This window comes from Sebastes fasciatus, chromosome 9, assembly GCF_043250625.1.
Source record: "Sebastes fasciatus isolate fSebFas1 chromosome 9, fSebFas1.pri, whole genome shotgun sequence".
Lineage (NCBI taxonomy): Eukaryota > Metazoa > Chordata > Actinopteri > Perciformes > Sebastidae > Sebastes > Sebastes fasciatus.
In genome coordinates, this window is record NC_133803.1 from 28,879,417 (window position 1) to 28,899,251 (window position 19,835).

Consider the following 19,835-nt stretch of genomic DNA (forward strand, 5'->3'; position numbering starts at 1 on the left):
ACTTACGTCAAACCGTCAAAAACCGTCAGATTAATGTTGGAAACAGCGATTTCAGAGAGAAGCAGACAGAAAGGTTTACAATATGTGTTTAAAGAATGTATCCAGGATGTCAAAGTGACAAACTCAGCAGTGAAAACAGGTTAAAAAGATAAAAGATCAAAGCTAAAGCCTGTGCCTGAGTGTTAACCACCATCATCACCTGGAGAGACATTACACAGTCAAGTGAAGGAGCAACACTGAACCTGTTAAACCAGGTAGGTCTTTATATTCACTGTTAACTTACAACGATCAAAAAGCAAAAGCAACATGTGTATGAATTCAGTAGTAACGTTAAACCTTCAGTAGCATAGTGTAACACTAATGAGCTAACGCACTCTGCTAACGTTAGCGCCACAGGTTTTTACGTAGAAACGTCAGAAACGTAAACAAAGAGTATAGAAGCCACGAGATGAACTCCGGTGTTTGTTTTGTTTTTTTACAATAGCCGCTGCCGCCCTTTTGGACCGAAAAATTTCAAGTATTGTGTGTCGAAACATTTCACGAAAAAAAACTCATAGTTTAGTATGTCAAAATATTTCATGAAAATAAGTCATAGTAGGCTATTTTATGTTGAATAATTTCATGAAAAAAGTCATAGTATTGTGCGACAAAATATTTCATGAAAATAAGTCATAGTATTGTATGTTGAATTATTTCATGAAAAAAAGTCATAGTATAGTATGTTAGAAAATTTCATAAAAAAGTCATATAGTATGTCGAAAAATTTCACGAAGAAAATACATAGTGTAGTGTGTCGAAAAATTTCACGAAAAAAAAGTCATAGTATAGTTTGTCGAAAAATTTCATGAAAAAAAGTCATAGTATGGTGTGTCAAAAAATTTCATGAAAATAACTCATAGTATAGTATGTCAAAATATTTCATGAAATAAAGTCATAGTATAGTATGTCGAAAAATTTCATGAAAAAAAAGTCATAGTATAGTATGTTGAAAAATGTCATGAAAAAAAGTCATAGTATAGTATGTTAAAAAAATGTCATAACAAAGTTATAGTATAGTATGTCGAAAAATGTCATGAAAAAAAAGTCATAGTATAGTTTGTCGAAAAATGTCATGAGAAAAAGTCATAGTTTAGTAATCTTAAAAAATTTCATAACAAAGTTATAGTATAGTATGTCGAAAAATGTCATGAAAAAAAGTCAGTTTAGTAATCTTAAAAAAATTCATAACAAAGTTATAGTATAGTATGTCGAAAGATTTCATGAAAAAAAAGTCATAGTATAATATGTCGAAAACATTTCACGAAAAAAAGTCATATTATAGTATGTCGAAAAAATATAAAAAAGTCATAGTATAGTATGTTGAAAAATTTCATAAAAAGTCATAGTATAGTATGTCGAAACATTTCATGAAATAGTCATTGTATAGTATTTCGAAAAATTTCATAAAAAAGTCATAGTATAGTATGTCGAAATATTTCATGAAAAAAGTTATATAGTATGTTAAAACATTTCATAAAAAAAGTCATAGTATAGTATGTCGAAAAATTTCATAAAAAAGTCATACTTTATAATGTTAAAAAATTTCATAAAAAAAGTCAGTATAGTATGTCGAAATATTTCATGAAAAAAAGTCATAGTATAGTATGTCGAAAAATTTCATAAAAAAATTATAGTATAGTATGTCGAAAAATTTCACGAAGTCATAGTATAGTATGTTGAAAAATTTCACGATAAAAAGGTCATAGTATATGTCGAAAAAATGTTACGAAAAAAAAGTCATATTATAGTATGTCGAAAAATTTCACGAAAAAAAGTCAGTATATTATGTCAAAAAATTTCATGAAAAAAAGTCATAGTATTGTATCTTTTTGCGACACACTATACTATGACTATTTTCAACATACATATGATTTTTTTTCTACATGCTCGACTATTACTTTTTTTCCACATACTATATATACTATGACTATGATTTTCTGGATACTGTCCAATGACTTTTTTCATCATACTACACTGACTTTTTTCAGACATACTGTACTTACTCTACTCTTTTTTTGACTTATTAAATCATGACTTGTGAAATAGCTCAGTGTGGTAGATATGTGGTTGGAATACTGGAGGTTGTGAATTCGATCCTTATGTAACACAGTCCGTTTTCAGGTCTAACGTCTAATGACAAAGTCAAATATACAAAGAGAACACCAATGCATGTGGCATTGGTAGCTTGGTTGCTGAGTTCACAGTTCTTTTTGTAGCATCCTCACATCAATGTCCGGTGCCCGACAGTGGAGTAAGACGAGCGTCTCCTCCTAGGGTTTACCAGAGATACAGCTGGGGGGTTATGCAACAGAAAACCTTATGAAGTTAAAGCTGAGATTTAAAGATCAGACAGATGTTAGTTTACTGAGATATTTATTTACACATTCAACTAGTGGCCATTATATGAAAAGAAAGAAAATTTTTACAGTTTATTTACATCACCTGTAAGGCATTATGAAAAAAAAAAAAACTGTACACTGAAATTTGACAAGAAAATAATAAAACGCATAAAATAAAAAGCTAAATGAATCCACATGAAAGTATAAAATACAACTGAGAATGCTGATGAAACTTAAATAAAAATGAATACATGGAACATATGAGGGGGGAATATCACATTAATCTCATCTTCCCTCTGCAGCTGTCTGAATATTTCATCAATGATCTGGAGTGAGGTGAGACGAGGGAACGTTAAGCCAACCTGCTGAGGATTCTGGGTAAGTACGCTGAATTACTGTTATGTATCTCTTGCCTAAAAACAAGACCGTATTGCACTTTTATCTTCCAAATTGAGGAGTCTAAAAGAGTGAAGATGAGTACAAACACAAACAGAGAGTAGCCTCTTTCATCATCAACACATCTGTGTGTCTAGTTTGGGATATCGTGTTACTTCTCAACACTAAATATATGCCGACAACAGCGGATATTTTATTTCAGTTTGTGATCATTACTGAGCATGAATACTGAGAAAGTCTGAAAACATTTTTAATTTATAGTTTGCTCAGTCGTATAACACTAATAATTTAATCCGTCTCATTTTTTAGTTTTTAGTTGACGGTTCTGTATACGGAATTCAGAGCATTTCTGTTGCCTCCACACGGCTCTCAACAAGGCGACGGCTGAGCTAGCGGTTAACGGTGCTGAAAGCGCAAATAACGGCAACAGTGCTCACAGAGCTAACAGTGTTTACCTGAGGGGGAACCGAAGACAAGATAGCAAGTAGGGCACAACGGAGAGACTCACATGCACTAAAATGCTCTTGCGGCCAGCCCTGCTATGTAAACAAAGCACAGAGAAGCTTGGATTACAACACACATAGAGGAAGAGTGTCTTCATCCTCTGCTCAGGTAGACATTACTTCACTATATCTGTACATAGCAAATAGTTGTTTGCTGCTATATTAATGCTCTGAATCCCGTATATAGAACTTTTAACCATTATGGTGTAAACACTGTTTCGACACTGACAATAAATGCTCAAAGAAACTGAATATTTGTAATTAAATGACATGACAACAAACAATTCAGATAGCGTATAATACATATTAATACTGGAACAAAACCTTAACGGTCGACAGGATCAATCTAAACATATCTGGATCAGCCTTAAAAAAAGACCTTAAAATAAATTAAAGGTGTTTAAACCTACAATTTTTTTTTCCATTTGGGGATCTTAAGCTTGATTTTTGGTCTTTATTTAATATGAAAAATAATGTTTTTGATGCAGATTGAGGATTTCTGGGTTTCAAATGGATATCATTGTGGTTTAAGAACCATGTAACTCCAATTTTGGCTATTTTAAAGTCCAATTTTAAGGGTTGAGATTATTTTTAGGATTAGAAAACCTTCTCGGGAATCCATGAGACAAACTGAAAATTGGGAATAGCTTTAATAAACCAGGCTGTTGACACACAATGTTAAAAGACGCGTTGCACCCAAACTCACAGATGTGTTGAAAATAAGAATTTAAAAGTGTTTTCATACAAAAATCAACCACAGGAGTCACATTGGTCACATCTGGTTTGTGTTAGGAGACCAGATTTAAGGTGGATTAATGGAAACCTGTTCATTAATTCATTATCTTAATGGGAAATGACTTCATTAACAGTTAACAAGTCTGTTTCTTTGCATTTTACTGCAAGTTCATTATTGAGCGTCATTGCGCTCAGTGTAATTAGTGTACCTGTTAAAGAAAACAGCTCATGTTCACAAAGTGCTAATTATTTTATATTGCCTTCTCTGATTCATTATTATTCACTGAAACAGAAGTGTGTAGATCCACTGGAGGTGTTTTGAGATTAAATGAGAAAGTGCCAATTGTAAACTGAGGAACCAATGCGATGTGAGTGAAAACTGCACATTTTTATCTTTAAATTTGTGGGCATACATCTGTTTATTATGCATTTATTATGTTTACTGACTTGAAATAATCTGATTTAATTCTCAGTCTCTATTATTGATTAACACTTTGGTCAAGTTTTACTTTGAAAACACACACACACACAACTTCCTTAGTTAACTTCCTAAAAAGCTGAAGGAGCTTAAAGCAATCTGTGTTTTTTACCTCAAAGCAAAAACATATCTAAATCACCTCCACTGAATCTAGACCATGTGATTCAATGAACACAGCGTTTGGCAGTTCATACAAACATCAACACAAACAATACAGCTCGATGGTGAGTTTTTCCCCCCCCCAAAAAACAACACTGATACCAACTTGGACACATGCACACTGGCTTCTGATTGGTTGATGTAGAACAAACCCTTATTTATGGAGTCATTTTGGTGTAACACGGGTACGACGCAGAAAAACTCACCAGAAAAGAGGCAACCTGGAGGTCCGGCAGAGGTTGGCTGAGAGACGTTCTGACCCTCAACACCTCTCACTGTCTTTACTCAAACTTTTGTCGTTTTATTGTCTTCTAAAAGTATTAATATGTGATACTCTCCAATCAGTTAATTTACAATTTGCTGCAGCAATCGCTCGCTGTCTGTTATTTTTCTTTCTGGTTTGTTTGAAATAAATAATGAAGAAGACCTGGGTAGTTATCATGAAGAGGAAAGAAAAATAGCTTGATAATAACAATGACTATTTCTCTCCCTCCCTCTCCTCTTCCTCCAGGGTTGCTATTCGTCTCCAGAGAGTTTTCTGCTTTACCAACCGGAAAAAAGCTGCAGCCGTAGTTCACACGGAAAACACTACAAAGTGGCTGCTTGGTCCAAGCTTTTAAGGCCTGCTCATTTGCTGGTGGGTAAGTGGAAAGTATTCGTCATTAGTAATGTGTGTGTGTGTGTTATCGAGAGGTAGGGATGAAATGGAGATGAAGGTTACATTTATAGTGTGTGTATAAATCAAAGGAGTGTTGAACATAAAGTGACAGAAGCGGGAAACGGAGGTGATGTAAAGCACTTCAACAGGCAGCAGGACCTGACGAGGCGACGTACTGCCTCTTTAAGATTATAATCCAGATTTAACACATGGAATCACTCGGGGCTTCTAGCACAGAGAGATTAACTCCGTTGTTGTTGTCATTATTTTAGAGCACTTAAGTATATACTTGCTTTTAACGACACATGATGGATAGCACACGTATGTGCCTCCTTTAGAAGTTAACGCGTCGTACAGGGTTGTGACTAATGATTATTTTTATTATCAATTAATCTGTATACTATTTTCTCAATTAATGGATTCATTTTCTGTTAATTGACTAATTGTTTCAGCTCTAAAAGGAATTGATCTGCAGCTATTCGGACAACTAATTCATCGTTTTTAAGCAAAAATGTCAATTTAGCTGGTTCGAACTTCTCAAATGTGAATATTTGCTGTTTTTTTTAGACTTTTATGATATTAAACTGAATATATTGTTGGGTTTTAGACTACAAAACAAGCATTTCTTTGTGCTCTATGAAATTGTAATCCACTATTTTCTGACATTTTTCTAGGAGCAAACGATTAATGAAGAAAATAATCATCGATAATAACAATAATCGTTAGTTGCAGCCATAATTATATCATCTATAAAATGTAAGAAAATATTTTTAAAAGTCTAATTTCACAGAGAGATGTCTTGTTTTGTCCGACCAACAGTCCAAATTAAATTTACAATTATATCATGTAAAGAAAAGTAAAAAAACGTCACATATAAGAAGCTGGATTCAGACACTGTTACTATGAATCAATTATCAAAATAGCTGTTGATCAACTAATTGATTAATTGGCTTATTGTTCCAGTTTGAGTTATTATATGTGTCTGCAATTTGCAGTTAAGCCAATAAACAGTGAGGGGGTAGTATTTTAGCATGTGAAGAGTTATGTCGAGGCAAAATCTGAAGTTCTAGAGGAAGATATTCTGATGTTAAAATGAAGTATCTCTCAGGCAAGTTTGTAAAAATACGTAATGCTGTAACGTGTGCAGGCAGTTTTTAAGTTCATCGATATAAACTTCCAGTCTCCTGCTGAAATTTCTTTTGGAACAAGTGAGAAAAAGTTCTGCTGCAAAGACTAAAAAGCTCCATTCTCAAGCTGAAACTAGTAAAAGCTAAAAGCCAAGCCAGTATTGTTGCTCCGGTATCTGCGTGATGTTTTGCCTACATGTTTCTATCTAATCTAGCAATCTTGGTCGTCTTGTTTAATTCCCTCAAACCACTGAGAGAGGAAACAGTGAGGCACTTAATGCCCCGTTCATTTAGTTTGAGCTCGCTCTGTGTAGTTTTGTGTTCGTGATGTAGCTTCAGTGCTGCATCTATAAAGTGCTCGGATAAATCTGGATCCTTGAAACACTGATTGAAAACTGTGATGGCCCCCGCGCTCCTACATTTACTGTCAGCTCACTGTGGTTCTTCCACAAGATTTTCATGGATAACTTCAGCTTGTTCTCATTCCCAGGAAATCAAATACTGACGCTTTGTCACGGCCGTCGGCGCTTTAGCCCCCGTATGAGACGCACCAGCGTAGTCATTTTATGCCCAACCATGTGGTATTTTCCTAAACCTAACTAAGTGATTTTGTTGCCTAAACCTAAGCAAGTGTTTGTTTAATTCACGACATTAAGCGCGTGTTTACTGAAAAGTGACGTCGAGGGGTCCGACAAAGCGTCAGTATGTGACGAGTTGGGATGAGAGCGTGTTGATAATTTTGACCGAAACAACACTAAAGCTGACACATGTGTCTTTTTAGCTCCGATCCACATTTCATGAATTCATGTCGATTAATTACCAGAACAATCTAGAGATTTTTTACTGTGAAACATCTAAAAATCTGTCCGATTGAACACCAACAGTGATAGTGAATTTCTACATCCACGATCAATAATTAATTTCCGCCCATTTACAGTTTGATTTTGATATTAACGATAATATTTTAAAGTATTTAACACATGTAGAAAGAGACTTCTTGAGCCCAGTGGACCATGGAATAATTCATTTCCTGTAAAAACATCAAAATCACAAAATATTTAGTCTGCTTCTACTTGATTAGGATCACTGATGAGATGTGTATTATTTGATTCCTTAGTAATTATTAGGAAGACTACATTGTACAAAATGATTCCTTTTATTTTGCCTACAGATGAATATTTCAAAAAGCTAGTGGGAGGTTAATTTATCCGCTACAACCAGTATATCAGCATCAGCCATGCTACTGCAGCTTCCCATCGTTTTTAGATCCAGAGTTCAAGCTTAAAATGCGGCAAAGTAATAATAGTGTGAAATCAAAACCTACAAGGACCTACATTTAATTATTAAACCACAGACGTAATTTTTGAAGCCTTTAGAAAAATCGTTAGCACCGAAAATTTTAATTTGAGCCTTTTAGGAGAATTACACGGGGCGCAATGCTCGCTGTTAGTGGTGTCCCAGCCGGCGGGGGAAATAACACAGAATATTATCTGACAGTCAGTTTGAATTATCCAGCTTTAATAGGCTGGTAGAGTAGCGACACTGCTGCTAAAACAACCAGTCGCTTCTCCGAAATCTGTCTGTTGAAATACTGACAACGGCTACTGAAGTTAAGAATTAACTACCCACTTTGGTTTCCCGCTCTGGCTCCATCACAGATCGTCTCTTGCCCAAAAGTCTGACGTCAGCTTCAACGGCTGGCTCGTGTTCACTTCAAGCTTCGTAGCGACGCCTCTGAGAGGGTGAGAGTTTAGCTTCAGGCTACGTAGCTTCAAGCTTCACAGCTAGCCTCCGATGTTGCTGACATAGCGAGCTAGCATGAGATTCAAGCCTTCACAGCTCGCGTTTCACAATTAGTTTGAAGAAAGGTGGCGTTAGCGTCAAGGCTGGCTAGTGTTAGCTTCTCAAAGCCGGGCTGGTGTTTTTGTCCATCTCTTTATTTCCCTCCTTCATCAATGCAGTAAACACCTGAGAGAAAATAGAGAAAATTAATAAGTACTTTTCATTTTAAACTAATTTGAGACTCAAAAACACATTCACAAAATGTTCTATGTTTTTTTTTCAAAGCCGTGAACTCTGAGCGTGATGCTGACCTGAGCCCAGCGGCGGTTCCTGCTGATCATGTGTGTGTTGGCCATGGCGGTGAAGAGGTTGTGTGCCTGCAGGTCCTCCGGCAGGCGGGTGAGGAACTGGGCGATGTGGATGAAGTCCATCTGGAGCAGGACGTCCTCGAACAGTCGCAGGATACCGAGCCCCGTTCGAAACAAACTCTCCTCCCCGTCCCGGCAGAAGACGTCCCACACCCGACACGCCACGTCCAGAGGGAGAGACTTACTGTACAAAGTGAAGATCCTGGACAGAGACACACAAAAACAAAGTAAGTAACTTTATATTCGTAGTGTAAACTCAAATGTTCAAAAAGCAAATGTGATTTTTTTTTTGTATTGCTTATTTACAGGAAGCTGTAAATAAGGAACAAAAATTAGAAAAGGGTGGTAATTAGACATTACTAGCTGCTCTCTGGGTTTTCGCTTTACTGCTTCATATGAGTTTTTACTAATATCGCAATTGCAATATCAGTCATAATAATCGCAATTAGACATTTTTTTCAAAATCGTGCAGCCCTATTTAAAACTTTAATGAGAAGTTCCTTTTTCAAACTCCATGGCGCCAATTAGGCTTGGGCGGTATCTATTTTTCATACCTTCCTGACAATTCACCGGGCTATACGGCATGAGGCACTTGTACTTTACTTATTGCTATTACTCATTGTCCGTGTACGCGTCTGTCTGGGAGTATATTTTAGGCTTAAGCCCTGCACTCTGTGAACCACGAGAGCAGAGGATATTAATAATGCTCGTGTGAAATTCTAGCAGCGGCGCTCATAATTCTGCAGCATAATATGGAGGAAACACTTAAGTAAAAATATCTGAATACTTCTTCCTCCACTGTTGATTTCCCATCTAAACCTCAACAGTGTGCTGAAAAGACAACAGAGTCTTTAATAACTCACCAGTCGATCAGATAGAGGTCAGGGGTCAGGTTGTTGTTTTGGAAGTGGCTGAAGAGACGAGGCAGATTCTCGTCAAAGAAAACCTCAAAGGCTGCAAAATACTTCAACATCTGACACAGACAGAGAGAGTAGAGAGCAGATGAAGGACGAGGTCATAAGTAAACAAAACGAGTAACCTGAATAACAGTTATTTTGTCTGTGTGTGTGTACCAGTTCGTGGTCGACTCTGAAGAAGGCCATCTGACAGGGTTTATTGAGCAGGTTGGCGAAGGTGATGAAGGCTTCGGCCTCCTCCAGGTTGAGGATCAGCACAGCAGCGATGAATGACATGCCCTGGACCTGAAACACCACAACAACAACAACACAGACTCCAGATCAGCATGAAAGATGGACTGAGTTTTTGTACCAAGAATTATCTCTTTAATTTAACAGTCGATATTCAGTTTTTAAATGCTGACATGATTCTGTTTTGGTCCTGTGTCTAGTTGTTTGTTTTCTTGTTTTATAGGTAGGTTCAGCTTGGGGAGTGTCTTCACAACATCTAGGGTGTGCCAGCACGTTTGAAGAGATGGACGCTTTCGTTTGTTGTTTTGGCCTCAGTTTACTGTCACAACTTCACCTTGTGTAGTAATAAATTATTTTGCTTTAACTCCAATTCAGTGTTGAAACTTTGGTTTGGGGACCGGAGAGGGAACGAACGCAGCTGATGGAAAAACCCAAATACTGCGTTTATTAAGGATGACATACAACTGTCACATTCTGAATTAGTCCTCTTTCTTTTCTACGTGTTTTACACCTTTTTTTTAGGATTTAACAAAACACATAGTATATCTTTTCAAGTAAGCAATTTCAAAGTCCCCTTTTAAAAAAAAAACATATGTTCATTTGCCGATAACACTTCATAATGTTTAGACAGCATTTAACTTTTGTTAATTAAAAAATATGTTTATATCTCTCAAGGTAAGGTTTTGAAAACAGTATCATTGTGGGATCAGCACCAAAGCACAGGTACTGTATCGCCACGAGTATCAAAACAAAAAACAGCTCTAAATATTAAGACACCAGATGTGTAGAATGAGAAGAGACAAATATAAAGAAAACTAAAATCTAATGTAGTTCAATTCTGTCTATAAACAACTTAATATCAACTATTGTCATTTTGAGGGCGGAAAAAAATCAAACTCACGTAGCCAATGTCAGGTCGGTAACAGGTGTAAGCCCCCAGTACACTGTGGAGGAGGTCGTGGTAGGGACCACCCTGAAGACAGAAAAGAGAGAGTGTTAAGATTAATAGATGGAGGAGGAGGAAGAGAGGGGAAGATAGGGATGAATGGAGGGCAGATTTATGCAAAGTAAGAAGGAAAAATAGAGTGAAGAGACAAAACTCAACATGAAAGAACAATCAGGAATATTACTGATGATTAGCTGCTTAGCCTTTCAGTTCCTGACCCCAACCCTTAGTATCCTAATCCTAATTCCAACAATGAGTCTTGCATGTTTAAGCCAAATAACTATCTGCTTACACTTTCTGTTACTGCCAGTCATTTCCCAAAACATGCAGCTTTATCTTAGCTTTTGCAATATTTTGCATAATTGTTTAAATTTGTATTGATTAAAATACAACCTGAATAGAGTCAAAGATCACTGCATGATTTCAGAACAATTCAAACTCTAAAATTAAGTATCTTTAACGATTTTGATAGCATACTAAAATGAAATGGAATCAATGGGATGCTGAGAGGTAGAACTGTAAGTTGTAAGCACGCCGTACAATATGGTCCTTTTAACCCTCAGACGATGCAACCAGACAAAACGTTGTCACTCTGAAGTTCTAAAACTAACTTACTCTCACAATGATAGATAAATACAAGAGCACACACACACACACCTTGCAGACACAGCAGCAGTTACAGATTACATATATACATATATAATACCTTCTGGAAGATGAAGAGAGAGGGGAAGGTTCTGGAAATGTCCAGTTTGATGAGGTCCAGACTGGACTCTCGGTCAGCCAGAGACGCCCCTCCGTCTAACAGGAACACACACCAGAGAAAAGTTTCAATGTCTTATTTCACTTTAGATGGTTGTTTATGTTTTTAACTTTTATTATATAACAAATATTAATATGAATAATTAATAGTACATCTTCTGTTTTGAATGTAACAATGTCTATGTTTACATGCACACTAATGTTGTGAATTAGGCCTTATTCCGAATGGAGCATTTTCTGAATAAGACGTGTGATGTGCTGATATTATTCAGGTTTTAGGAGCATTCTTTGGACGTGTATACAGCGCATTCGGAATATGTGTCTCAACTGGGGTTTTTATGGCAGTTTGCAATAGACTGACCCGCGGCCTCTTGCCTGTTTACGGCCAGCTCTGTGTGTCGCACGCAAACCAACTAGCTGACAGTTTGCAGAGATGCAAGCCCAAAAGAAAAGCCCACATTTTGATCGGAAGGAGAAACACACCTACTTTTAAACATTATGAAAGACTTGGATAACAACAGGTTTTTGGATATGTGCAAATATCGCTACGCCGAACTTTTCAAGAAGGTGGTTGAAGGAATGAAAGAGGGAGGCTGTGTTTATGCGTTAATGAGAGTATGCACGGCTGGATGTAAACGGAAATATTAGTGGAATGAATATTTTCATTAGCCATGTAAACAGCTCAGTAGGAAGATTGTCTTTTTAGGCATAAGGGCAAAAAACAGAATATTTTGTGCATGTAAATGTAGTCCGTGGCTTGTTCTGGTTTTTAGAGTTCAGACTGGTGCCGTGTCGTACCACTCTCACTGTCGTTGACTGAACTGGTTTCACTGTAACTCCTCCACTTCTCTTTGGCTCTGGACAGGAAGATCTCATACAGCTCTGCACAAACAGAAAAAACACAAACTATGAATCAGGTTTTAACTTTGACATGTGACACAGAAAAGATCAGAAAATCCAGTAATTGCGGCAGGATGTCACACAGCTCTGAGACAGACAAACATTAAAAGACTTTACTCAAACACTTCACGAATATATATAGTTTCATTTTATTTTTTAAAAGACTCAGTAATTTCCTACAACAGCTGCTCACTGTAGTTTTTAATCAAATAAACGGAGAAATAGTGCATTTGTTGGGGACTATTTTAAGCGGTGGATTAATCCACATTTGGTGCTCTAGTGAGTATTTTCGGCAGCAGGACGGTGTCTGTGGGATTGAATCAAAATAAACTAGTGTGTGTGTTCATGGTAATGAAGGAACATGTCACTGGACCTGTACCAAATGTCTTTTTTTTTTTTACATTTGAAGCTTCTATTGAGGTTTTTGAGTGAAGCTTTGATTGTCTGTTGTCATATTTTATAACGTCATCACCCTAAAAAAAATGTAAAAACAGATTTGCCTTGGTGTTATTATATAAATGTTATTTATTGTGCTGTTAGATTGCTGTTAGACCGCCCCGTTAATACAGGTGTGTGCCTCCCTTTGTGTGCAGCAAGCGGGAGAGAAAACTGTTTTTTTGACCGCAGTAAAAATTTTGTTTTTGAAACAAATATTGGATAAAGCAAAATATTTTGTTAGATAAAAACATGTTGTGAATTTTGGAAATTATTACGTCTATCTTTTTTCAATAGGAGAGTTATTGGAAATGTTTGGATCACACAAGTCAGAAACAATCCTACGCAGCCACCACTGAAATAGTATAATACTAATAATATTAGAGTAGCCAAAAAAACAAGATATGTGAATGTTGATTTAGAATTTGAATGTCAACATTAGGAATGAAGCTTCGAAGCTTCTAACTAGTCAGTATAGCCCTACGTGTCAGCAAGTGCATCAGCGTGGCTCATTGATGTGTTTTTAATCGTTTTTGGACAACAATGGAGCTCTATGGCACAGAGGAAGACGATATATCAGGCTTTGATACACACACACACAATGATCAATGTGTACCTGGTGTGATGTTGAGCTCGTTACCGATGGCGAGGCTCCACACTCCTCCTCTGACACTGGGAGGAAGTCCCTGCCACCAGAGATCCCTGACCCGCCTCGTTGCCTTCCTGCACACACACAGACAATGACAGAAATAAACACACTGCACAACACAACACACACACTATGTACATGACACACACACACAGAGCTGTGGAGACGTACATGGTGTCCCAGTGTGGCAGGATCTCGGTGTTCCAGACGACCATGGCGTTGGAGATGATGTCCTCCTGTCTGTGCCTCTCCTTCATCTGACGCTTCTTCCTCTGGGCTTCCTTCATCTCTGAGTGTGAGAGAGAGAGAGAGAGAGAGAGAGAGAGAGAGAGAGAGACATTGAGTGAGACGGTACCACGTTTTGCTTACATTTAGTCTTCCTGTTGACTAACTTTGTCCCTGCTGGCTACTCTATATCTGTCTGAGCCAGTCACATCCAAGCAGAACAATGGCTCTGCATCATATACAGTGGGGAAAACTGGTCTTGCCAACAAACTCTTTGCTGTTTATTTTTGGTGTGGCGACCCCTGCTATCGCTTATATAGTAGGATTTCTGTTAACCTGCCATCAGGGCCTTCTGGGAAAACCTAGGCTCAGTGTTCCCAGCTTATAAAACCGAGGCTGATGACTCATTCTCTCTCTCTCTCTCTCTCTCTCTCTCTCTATCTTTCCCCGATGACACCATCGCTGTGCATGTGGCAGCCTTAGGTTCTCCTTGGTTAATCCTCTGCTTGTTTTATACATTTTTCAACACGCACACACCATTTACACCCTGCATGCACACCTTACACTACTGATTTTCACACTCCATACCTTTTGATCCTTTGTTTTGTATATTTTACCCTCTTCTTGTTAAATAAATGAATTGATTTAAATGTTATCACGGTGTGTCTCCCTATTTGTCATGGCCCTGAGAGCCAGGTTGTGACATTGGCAAGTGAGATAAAGAGGTCATTTCAGACACTGGTTGCAATTGGCTCTTGACATTTGCTCTGCGTGTGTGTGTGTTTACCTCTCCTCTTGGCTCCCGCGACCATCTCATCGTACTCCATTTTGTGTCTCTGAGTCTCCTCCAGAGATTTAGCAGGTAGGTTCCTGAAAGACAGAGAATCAGTCAGACAGACGGTCAATCAGCCACTTTTTACTTTAAAAAGTAGCTTAATGTGTATATATATATATATATATATATATTTTTTTTTTAATTGATTATTAAAATGTTGCCAATCAATTGATGGACAAACTGATTAATGGACTAATCATTTCAGATCCATAGTGTTTACGTCAAGCTCAGTCTGACAAAGTCCAACTTGAACTGAAAAATGTTGAGACAAGCTAATTCTGAGATGTCTTAAAAATGGTCCCTATATGATTTAGGTAAAAAATATGGCCTCTCTAGCCACATTCAGGATAAACTTTACATTTTTACTCTTGTAGAGGTAAGAGTGTAAAAATAGCAACGTTTTTATTTACAAAATATTTTTTTCAGGGTCGTGGTGTAAAAGTATATCAAAAATCTTAAAGAGTAGATCATCATCTACAATAAAACTTAGTCGAATACTGACATGACGCGATGTGACATAAACACTAAAAACTATGACTAATAACAATAGCAAGATCTATATTTGTTTATATTTGTTTGCATCCCAATTACAGACATCTCATCAGCTCAGGTTCCCGCAGCAGTTAGTAAGAATCAATCAAATATATACTCGATATGAAACCACGATACACTAAATTGTTCCAGACTGAACCAGTGACAGATGATATTTTTGCTCCACGTGTGTCTCTGACTGGTACTCACGATGGCCGGTCCTCCAGGATGAGAGCTGTGGTGGAAAGAGGTTCAAACTCCAGGTTCTTCCTCCTCCCTGCAGCCGGGGGAAGCTGAGGACACGAGGACACACCCGAGTCCTGATCCTGCTGCTCCTCCTCCTCCTCCTGTGGACACGAAAACAAACAAACCGGCCGTCACAGAGAGCTGAAATCCTCTCTGATGTTCCCCTAGCTTCTGTTAGGGTTTCTTTAATCAGCTCCTGCATGTTCCTGAAATGTTCTGTCCATAGTCTAAGATAAATTAGTATCTATTCTACTGCTGTACTGGACAGTAAAAAGACATTATTTTAACAAAGATTAACAGCTAACAGACCCCATGAGCTAAGCTCTCTTAGCCATTGACAACCTGCCAACCTCTGAACTAGCAGTTTATAAAGTAATCATTTTATCTTCTTCATTCACTACGAGGGGAGCATTAAGTGGAGACTGTAAACCGTCAAAACGCTGAACAACATTTCCATCGTTTCCAGATAAAGGCCCACAGATTTAGAATACCCTAGCATCAGAAATAAAAACAATAACTGGTTTTAAAGCTTTCATCACAAAGGCAAAACTATGTCTTAAAAAAGAGCAAATCTGTGGACACTGAGACACATCGGTTTACACAGCAGACATACAGATATACAGTCATTGTTCTTATTGTTGGTTTTAGTCGTTGTTTCAATTATCTGGTTGTTTCTATATGATTTATTATTTGTCTCTATGTTTATATTGTATTATGTGTTTTAGAGTGTATATGTGTTTTAGCCTAACCAGGGACAGGGACTGCAAATTAGCAACAGCTAGAAGTCTTATATAAAAGCATTGGTTTCATTTTATCTAAATGTAACAATGCTTACATGTATCATCCCTGTCAAAGGAACTATACATTTTGAAAATAAAATAAATCAAAAATTTAAATTGTAATTAAAATGTCTCATTCAGGGACCACCGTCATCTGCAGTGGAAGATCGAGTGATGCGAAGCTACTAATGGACATTGTGATTTTGTCAAGTGGAGTAGCTATTTCAAATAATTTCAATGTCGATTGCTTTAATTTTCAAAATATTCTGTTATCTTATACTGTATTTATTATACTGTCATCTTTGTTAATCAAGTTTTACTATAAAATATGTTTACTCAGGCATCTCTTTGTCACAAAATGTTATGTTGTGATGTAAATATTAACAATAGAGATGTTATACCAAACCACATTCTGCAAACAGCTATACAATAGGCCCACACACACACACACACAGAGCAATTGTTCATCAGCTTCGGCCAAGGGGAAAATGTTGGTTTGTTGGAGGAAAATCTCTGCAGAAGTCTGAATAAATCTCCATCTGTGGGTGACTGTGTGACATGCAGCATCAAAGCTACTATATTCATGTATGAGTTGTGAACGTTTCCGAGTGTGTGAGCGTGTACATGTGGCCTATCCAGGCTGCTTGATGAATGTCAATGTTTGTGCCCATGTGTGAGTGTGTACTCGTATATTTGAGGTCTAACGGTCGAAGCGAAGCACAATAAACAGTTCATTCACAGGAGCAGGACAGCTGCAGGCCGACGAGACAACAAGCCTTTCATACGCTGATTTCTGAGCACCGCCAGCAGAGGGAGGCAGACTTCACTCTCTGACTCTGAGGATGGAAAGTTCAACTGGTGCTGCTTTGTCATCAGTTTCACTGTGAAGTGAAAGTCATATGGATAAAAATCATGTGACTGAGTGGTTTAAGTGGGTTAACTGCACCGTGAAAGCTGCTGTTTCATTTACAGAGTTTTGACAATTGAATCTGCAGCATTTGAACAGTTGAACATCTCATTTTAAAACTATGGACATTAATGTGTTGCTCCAACAGCCTCCACTGTGAACCTGCTTCAGGGATTTACTCCCATTCAGCCGCAAGAGCAGTAGTTCATCCCAAAGGTGTTGGATGGGGTCGAGGTCAGAGGTATGTGCAGACCAGTCAAGTTCTTCTACACCAAACTGGGGAAACCATTTCTTTATGGAGTTGGCTTTGTCATGTTGAAACAGTTGTCATTTTCCTTCATAGGAACTACAGCTGCAATCTTAAGACCGTCACGTGTCCTCACGGTTTCTAGTGACCAAGAATGGTCATGTAGCGTACTATTGAATTGTCGTGGGTCTCTGGTCCATATACTTTTAGCTAGAGGCTCAACACAACGCAGTGCCTGCTTGCCCGGGGCAAGTAAAATGCCACGTCGGGCTAGTAAATCTCTCACTTGCCCGAGCATAAAAAAGTATTAAACACACGTTTTCTTCTGGAGCTAATCATATCTAACAACCAAAATATTTTCAGATGGAGGTCCCTGAAGCCAAATCTTATCAATTTAGGGGTCCTTGACATGAAAAAGGTTGAGAACCACTGTGTAAGAGGATGTGGGCGAAACTCCAGATTCATTTACTTAAATAAAATAAATACATACTTTGTTGTTATTTGATTATCACTATAAATAAATAAATACAAATTGAATAGGGGGAAGTAAAAATTGACTTCGGGCAAGTAGATTTCTGACCCACTTGCCTGGAAAAACATTAACGTTGAACCGTGGGCTCTAGAGTGAATTACACAGATGTTAGCAGAGGAGTCACATTAAGATGCAAAAAGTGTCCAAACTGCAGAAATGAGTATCATGATAAATCATGGAGGCTGATAACGAGGAGTACTACACATGATCACAATCACAGTTGGGCTTATTATTGTGGCTGTATGCCCTGGTTGTCCCTCAGAGCCTCTGAGCTAATTCCTGCATTGCTGAACAAACTGAATTCAAAGGAAACAGTTTGAATGAAGTAAGCCCTCCTCCTCTGCCTCCTCCTCCTCCTCCTCCTCCTCCTCTTTCTTCTCCTCCACAGTTTTGTCCGACGTGTCAACCGACTGAAGCCAAACCACATCTGGCCAGCTCCTTTTCTGATGAATCATCTGACTCTGGCTGCCATCATGTGAGCAGAGCAAGCGCAAAGGCCAGCCAACGGCTGTCAGACGGTTTGCTGTTAGCACTATCGGCCCTATCTCCTCTGCCTTCATATACACAGTAAGGTCAGACATCCACCCTGGAGCTAGAATAAGTAGGGAAATAGCATGGATTTGCTGTCTTTATCGAGCGTACTTCAGCAAGATGGGATTGTACCGATGCCTCCAGCTGACGGACACAGCTGTGTCACACACTGAACAGTTTTCAGTGTTTGTCTGATATGAAAATCAAACCTCATCTAATTAAATTCAAATGAAGAGAACGAAGCTGCTGCTGCTGTTGCAGTGTGTGTGTGTATGTGTGTGTATGTGTGTCCAGGATGCCACCTGCTCTAGATGACAGGAGAGGAACAGCTGTGTGTGGTTGAATGTGCATGTGTGTCATTACTGGCAGAGCCTTATACAACGCAGCAAGAGGGGGGATAGAGGGTTGAATTGTGCAGGGGTGGGGTCGGAGGGGGGTAATAGTCTGCATCCTCAGCTGCAGGCAGTGTGTGGAAGTTGCCTAGCGACCACATACACACGCACACAAACACAGTAAATCCATTTTACTCTCATTCCAGCCACCATGTTGTACGTAAACAGACGCAGGCTAACAGCATTAGCCTCTGCAGCAGAACACACACACACACACACACACACATCATCAGGCCAACCAATATAACATCTCACACAGAGCTTCAACTTCTTTGGTCACACGGAAATACAATGCAGCATTTGGACTTTGCCTTCAACTATGTATAAAAACCTTACTCAAACGTAAACGCTTCCAAGAGAGAGAGCTGACGTCTTGAAATGACATCTTGTTTTGTCTGACCAACAGAATAAAAACACAAACTTATTCAGTTTACAGTTATAAAACTAGAGAAAAGATGCAAATTCCTCACATTAGAGAAGCTGTAATTCGAGAATATTTTACATTGTTGCTTGATGGATGTCTTAAGCAATTAATCCATTATCAAAATAGTTTGATCCAGCATTTATTTGCTCACTATGTTTACATGTATACAGGAAACCAGGCTGAGAGAAATCAAGCTAACACGGGGAATGTGCACTGCAGTAACTTGGTTACTATGCGAGCAGACTGATTCGTATCTGACCTGTATTCCATTATTAGAAAATAAAAGAAGCCTCCTCCCTGATTTGGCAAACACTGCTCGGCTCTACATCTGCTGCACTATATTATTTCTAATCATACGCATGCTTTATCTTATTAACATTATCATGTTGCTATTCTTCCCCACAGTATATTTCCATTTAAAAGTGTTCTTTTAATAATCTCATCAATGTTCCTCAACATAGAAAGTTACCTAACAATACTACAGATTTTAAATATGACCATCAATTTGTATGTATTCAACTTTGTTTCTGAGACACCATATTTACCCATCAGTTTGATACGGCTGCTGCTATATAGCTTAATACTACGATTACCCATGAGCCTCAGCCGCCATTACTGAGGAGAAGAAGCCAAGCAAATCTGACAACTTTGAAAGTCGTGTAGTGTAAACTTGGCTTTACTGAAATGCACCCTGGGAGTTGTAATTAACTTCAATCCTTCAGTTTTTAGGTTCACAGTCTTGCACCTTTGATTTACTACCAA

General features: G+C 38.1%; 1 protein-coding gene and 1 long non-coding RNA gene across 2 annotated transcripts in view; one reads left to right on the top strand and one right to left on the bottom strand.

The window, feature by feature from the left end:
• Nucleotides 1-9,430, top strand: LOC141774413 (uncharacterized). Its single transcript, XR_012595340.1, has 5 exons — nucleotides 1-254; nucleotides 2,681-2,756; nucleotides 5,161-5,290; nucleotides 8,502-8,811; nucleotides 9,412-9,430. It is a non-coding gene; the product is annotated as an uncharacterized LOC141774413 (long non-coding RNA).
• LOC141774412 (TBC1 domain family member 12-like) overlaps nucleotides 7,936-19,835 on the bottom strand; it is a 23,607-nt gene continuing 11,707 nt past the window's right edge. Inside the window, exons 4-14 of the mRNA XM_074647075.1 lie at nucleotides 15,226-15,362; nucleotides 14,437-14,519; nucleotides 13,596-13,713; nucleotides 13,392-13,498; nucleotides 12,239-12,322; nucleotides 11,385-11,479; nucleotides 10,634-10,705; nucleotides 9,658-9,786; nucleotides 9,448-9,557; nucleotides 8,528-8,786; nucleotides 7,936-8,402 (exon numbers count right to left, since the gene is read on the bottom strand). Of these exons, the coding sequence (XP_074503176.1) occupies nucleotides 8,331-8,402; nucleotides 8,528-8,786; nucleotides 9,448-9,557; nucleotides 9,658-9,786; nucleotides 10,634-10,705; nucleotides 11,385-11,479; nucleotides 12,239-12,322; nucleotides 13,392-13,498; nucleotides 13,596-13,713; nucleotides 14,437-14,519; nucleotides 15,226-15,362 (1,266 nt within the window). The 3' untranslated portion in view covers nucleotides 7,936-8,330. The remainder of the gene's footprint in view (nucleotides 8,403-8,527; nucleotides 8,787-9,447; nucleotides 9,558-9,657; nucleotides 9,787-10,633; nucleotides 10,706-11,384; nucleotides 11,480-12,238; nucleotides 12,323-13,391; nucleotides 13,499-13,595; nucleotides 13,714-14,436; nucleotides 14,520-15,225; nucleotides 15,363-19,835) is intronic.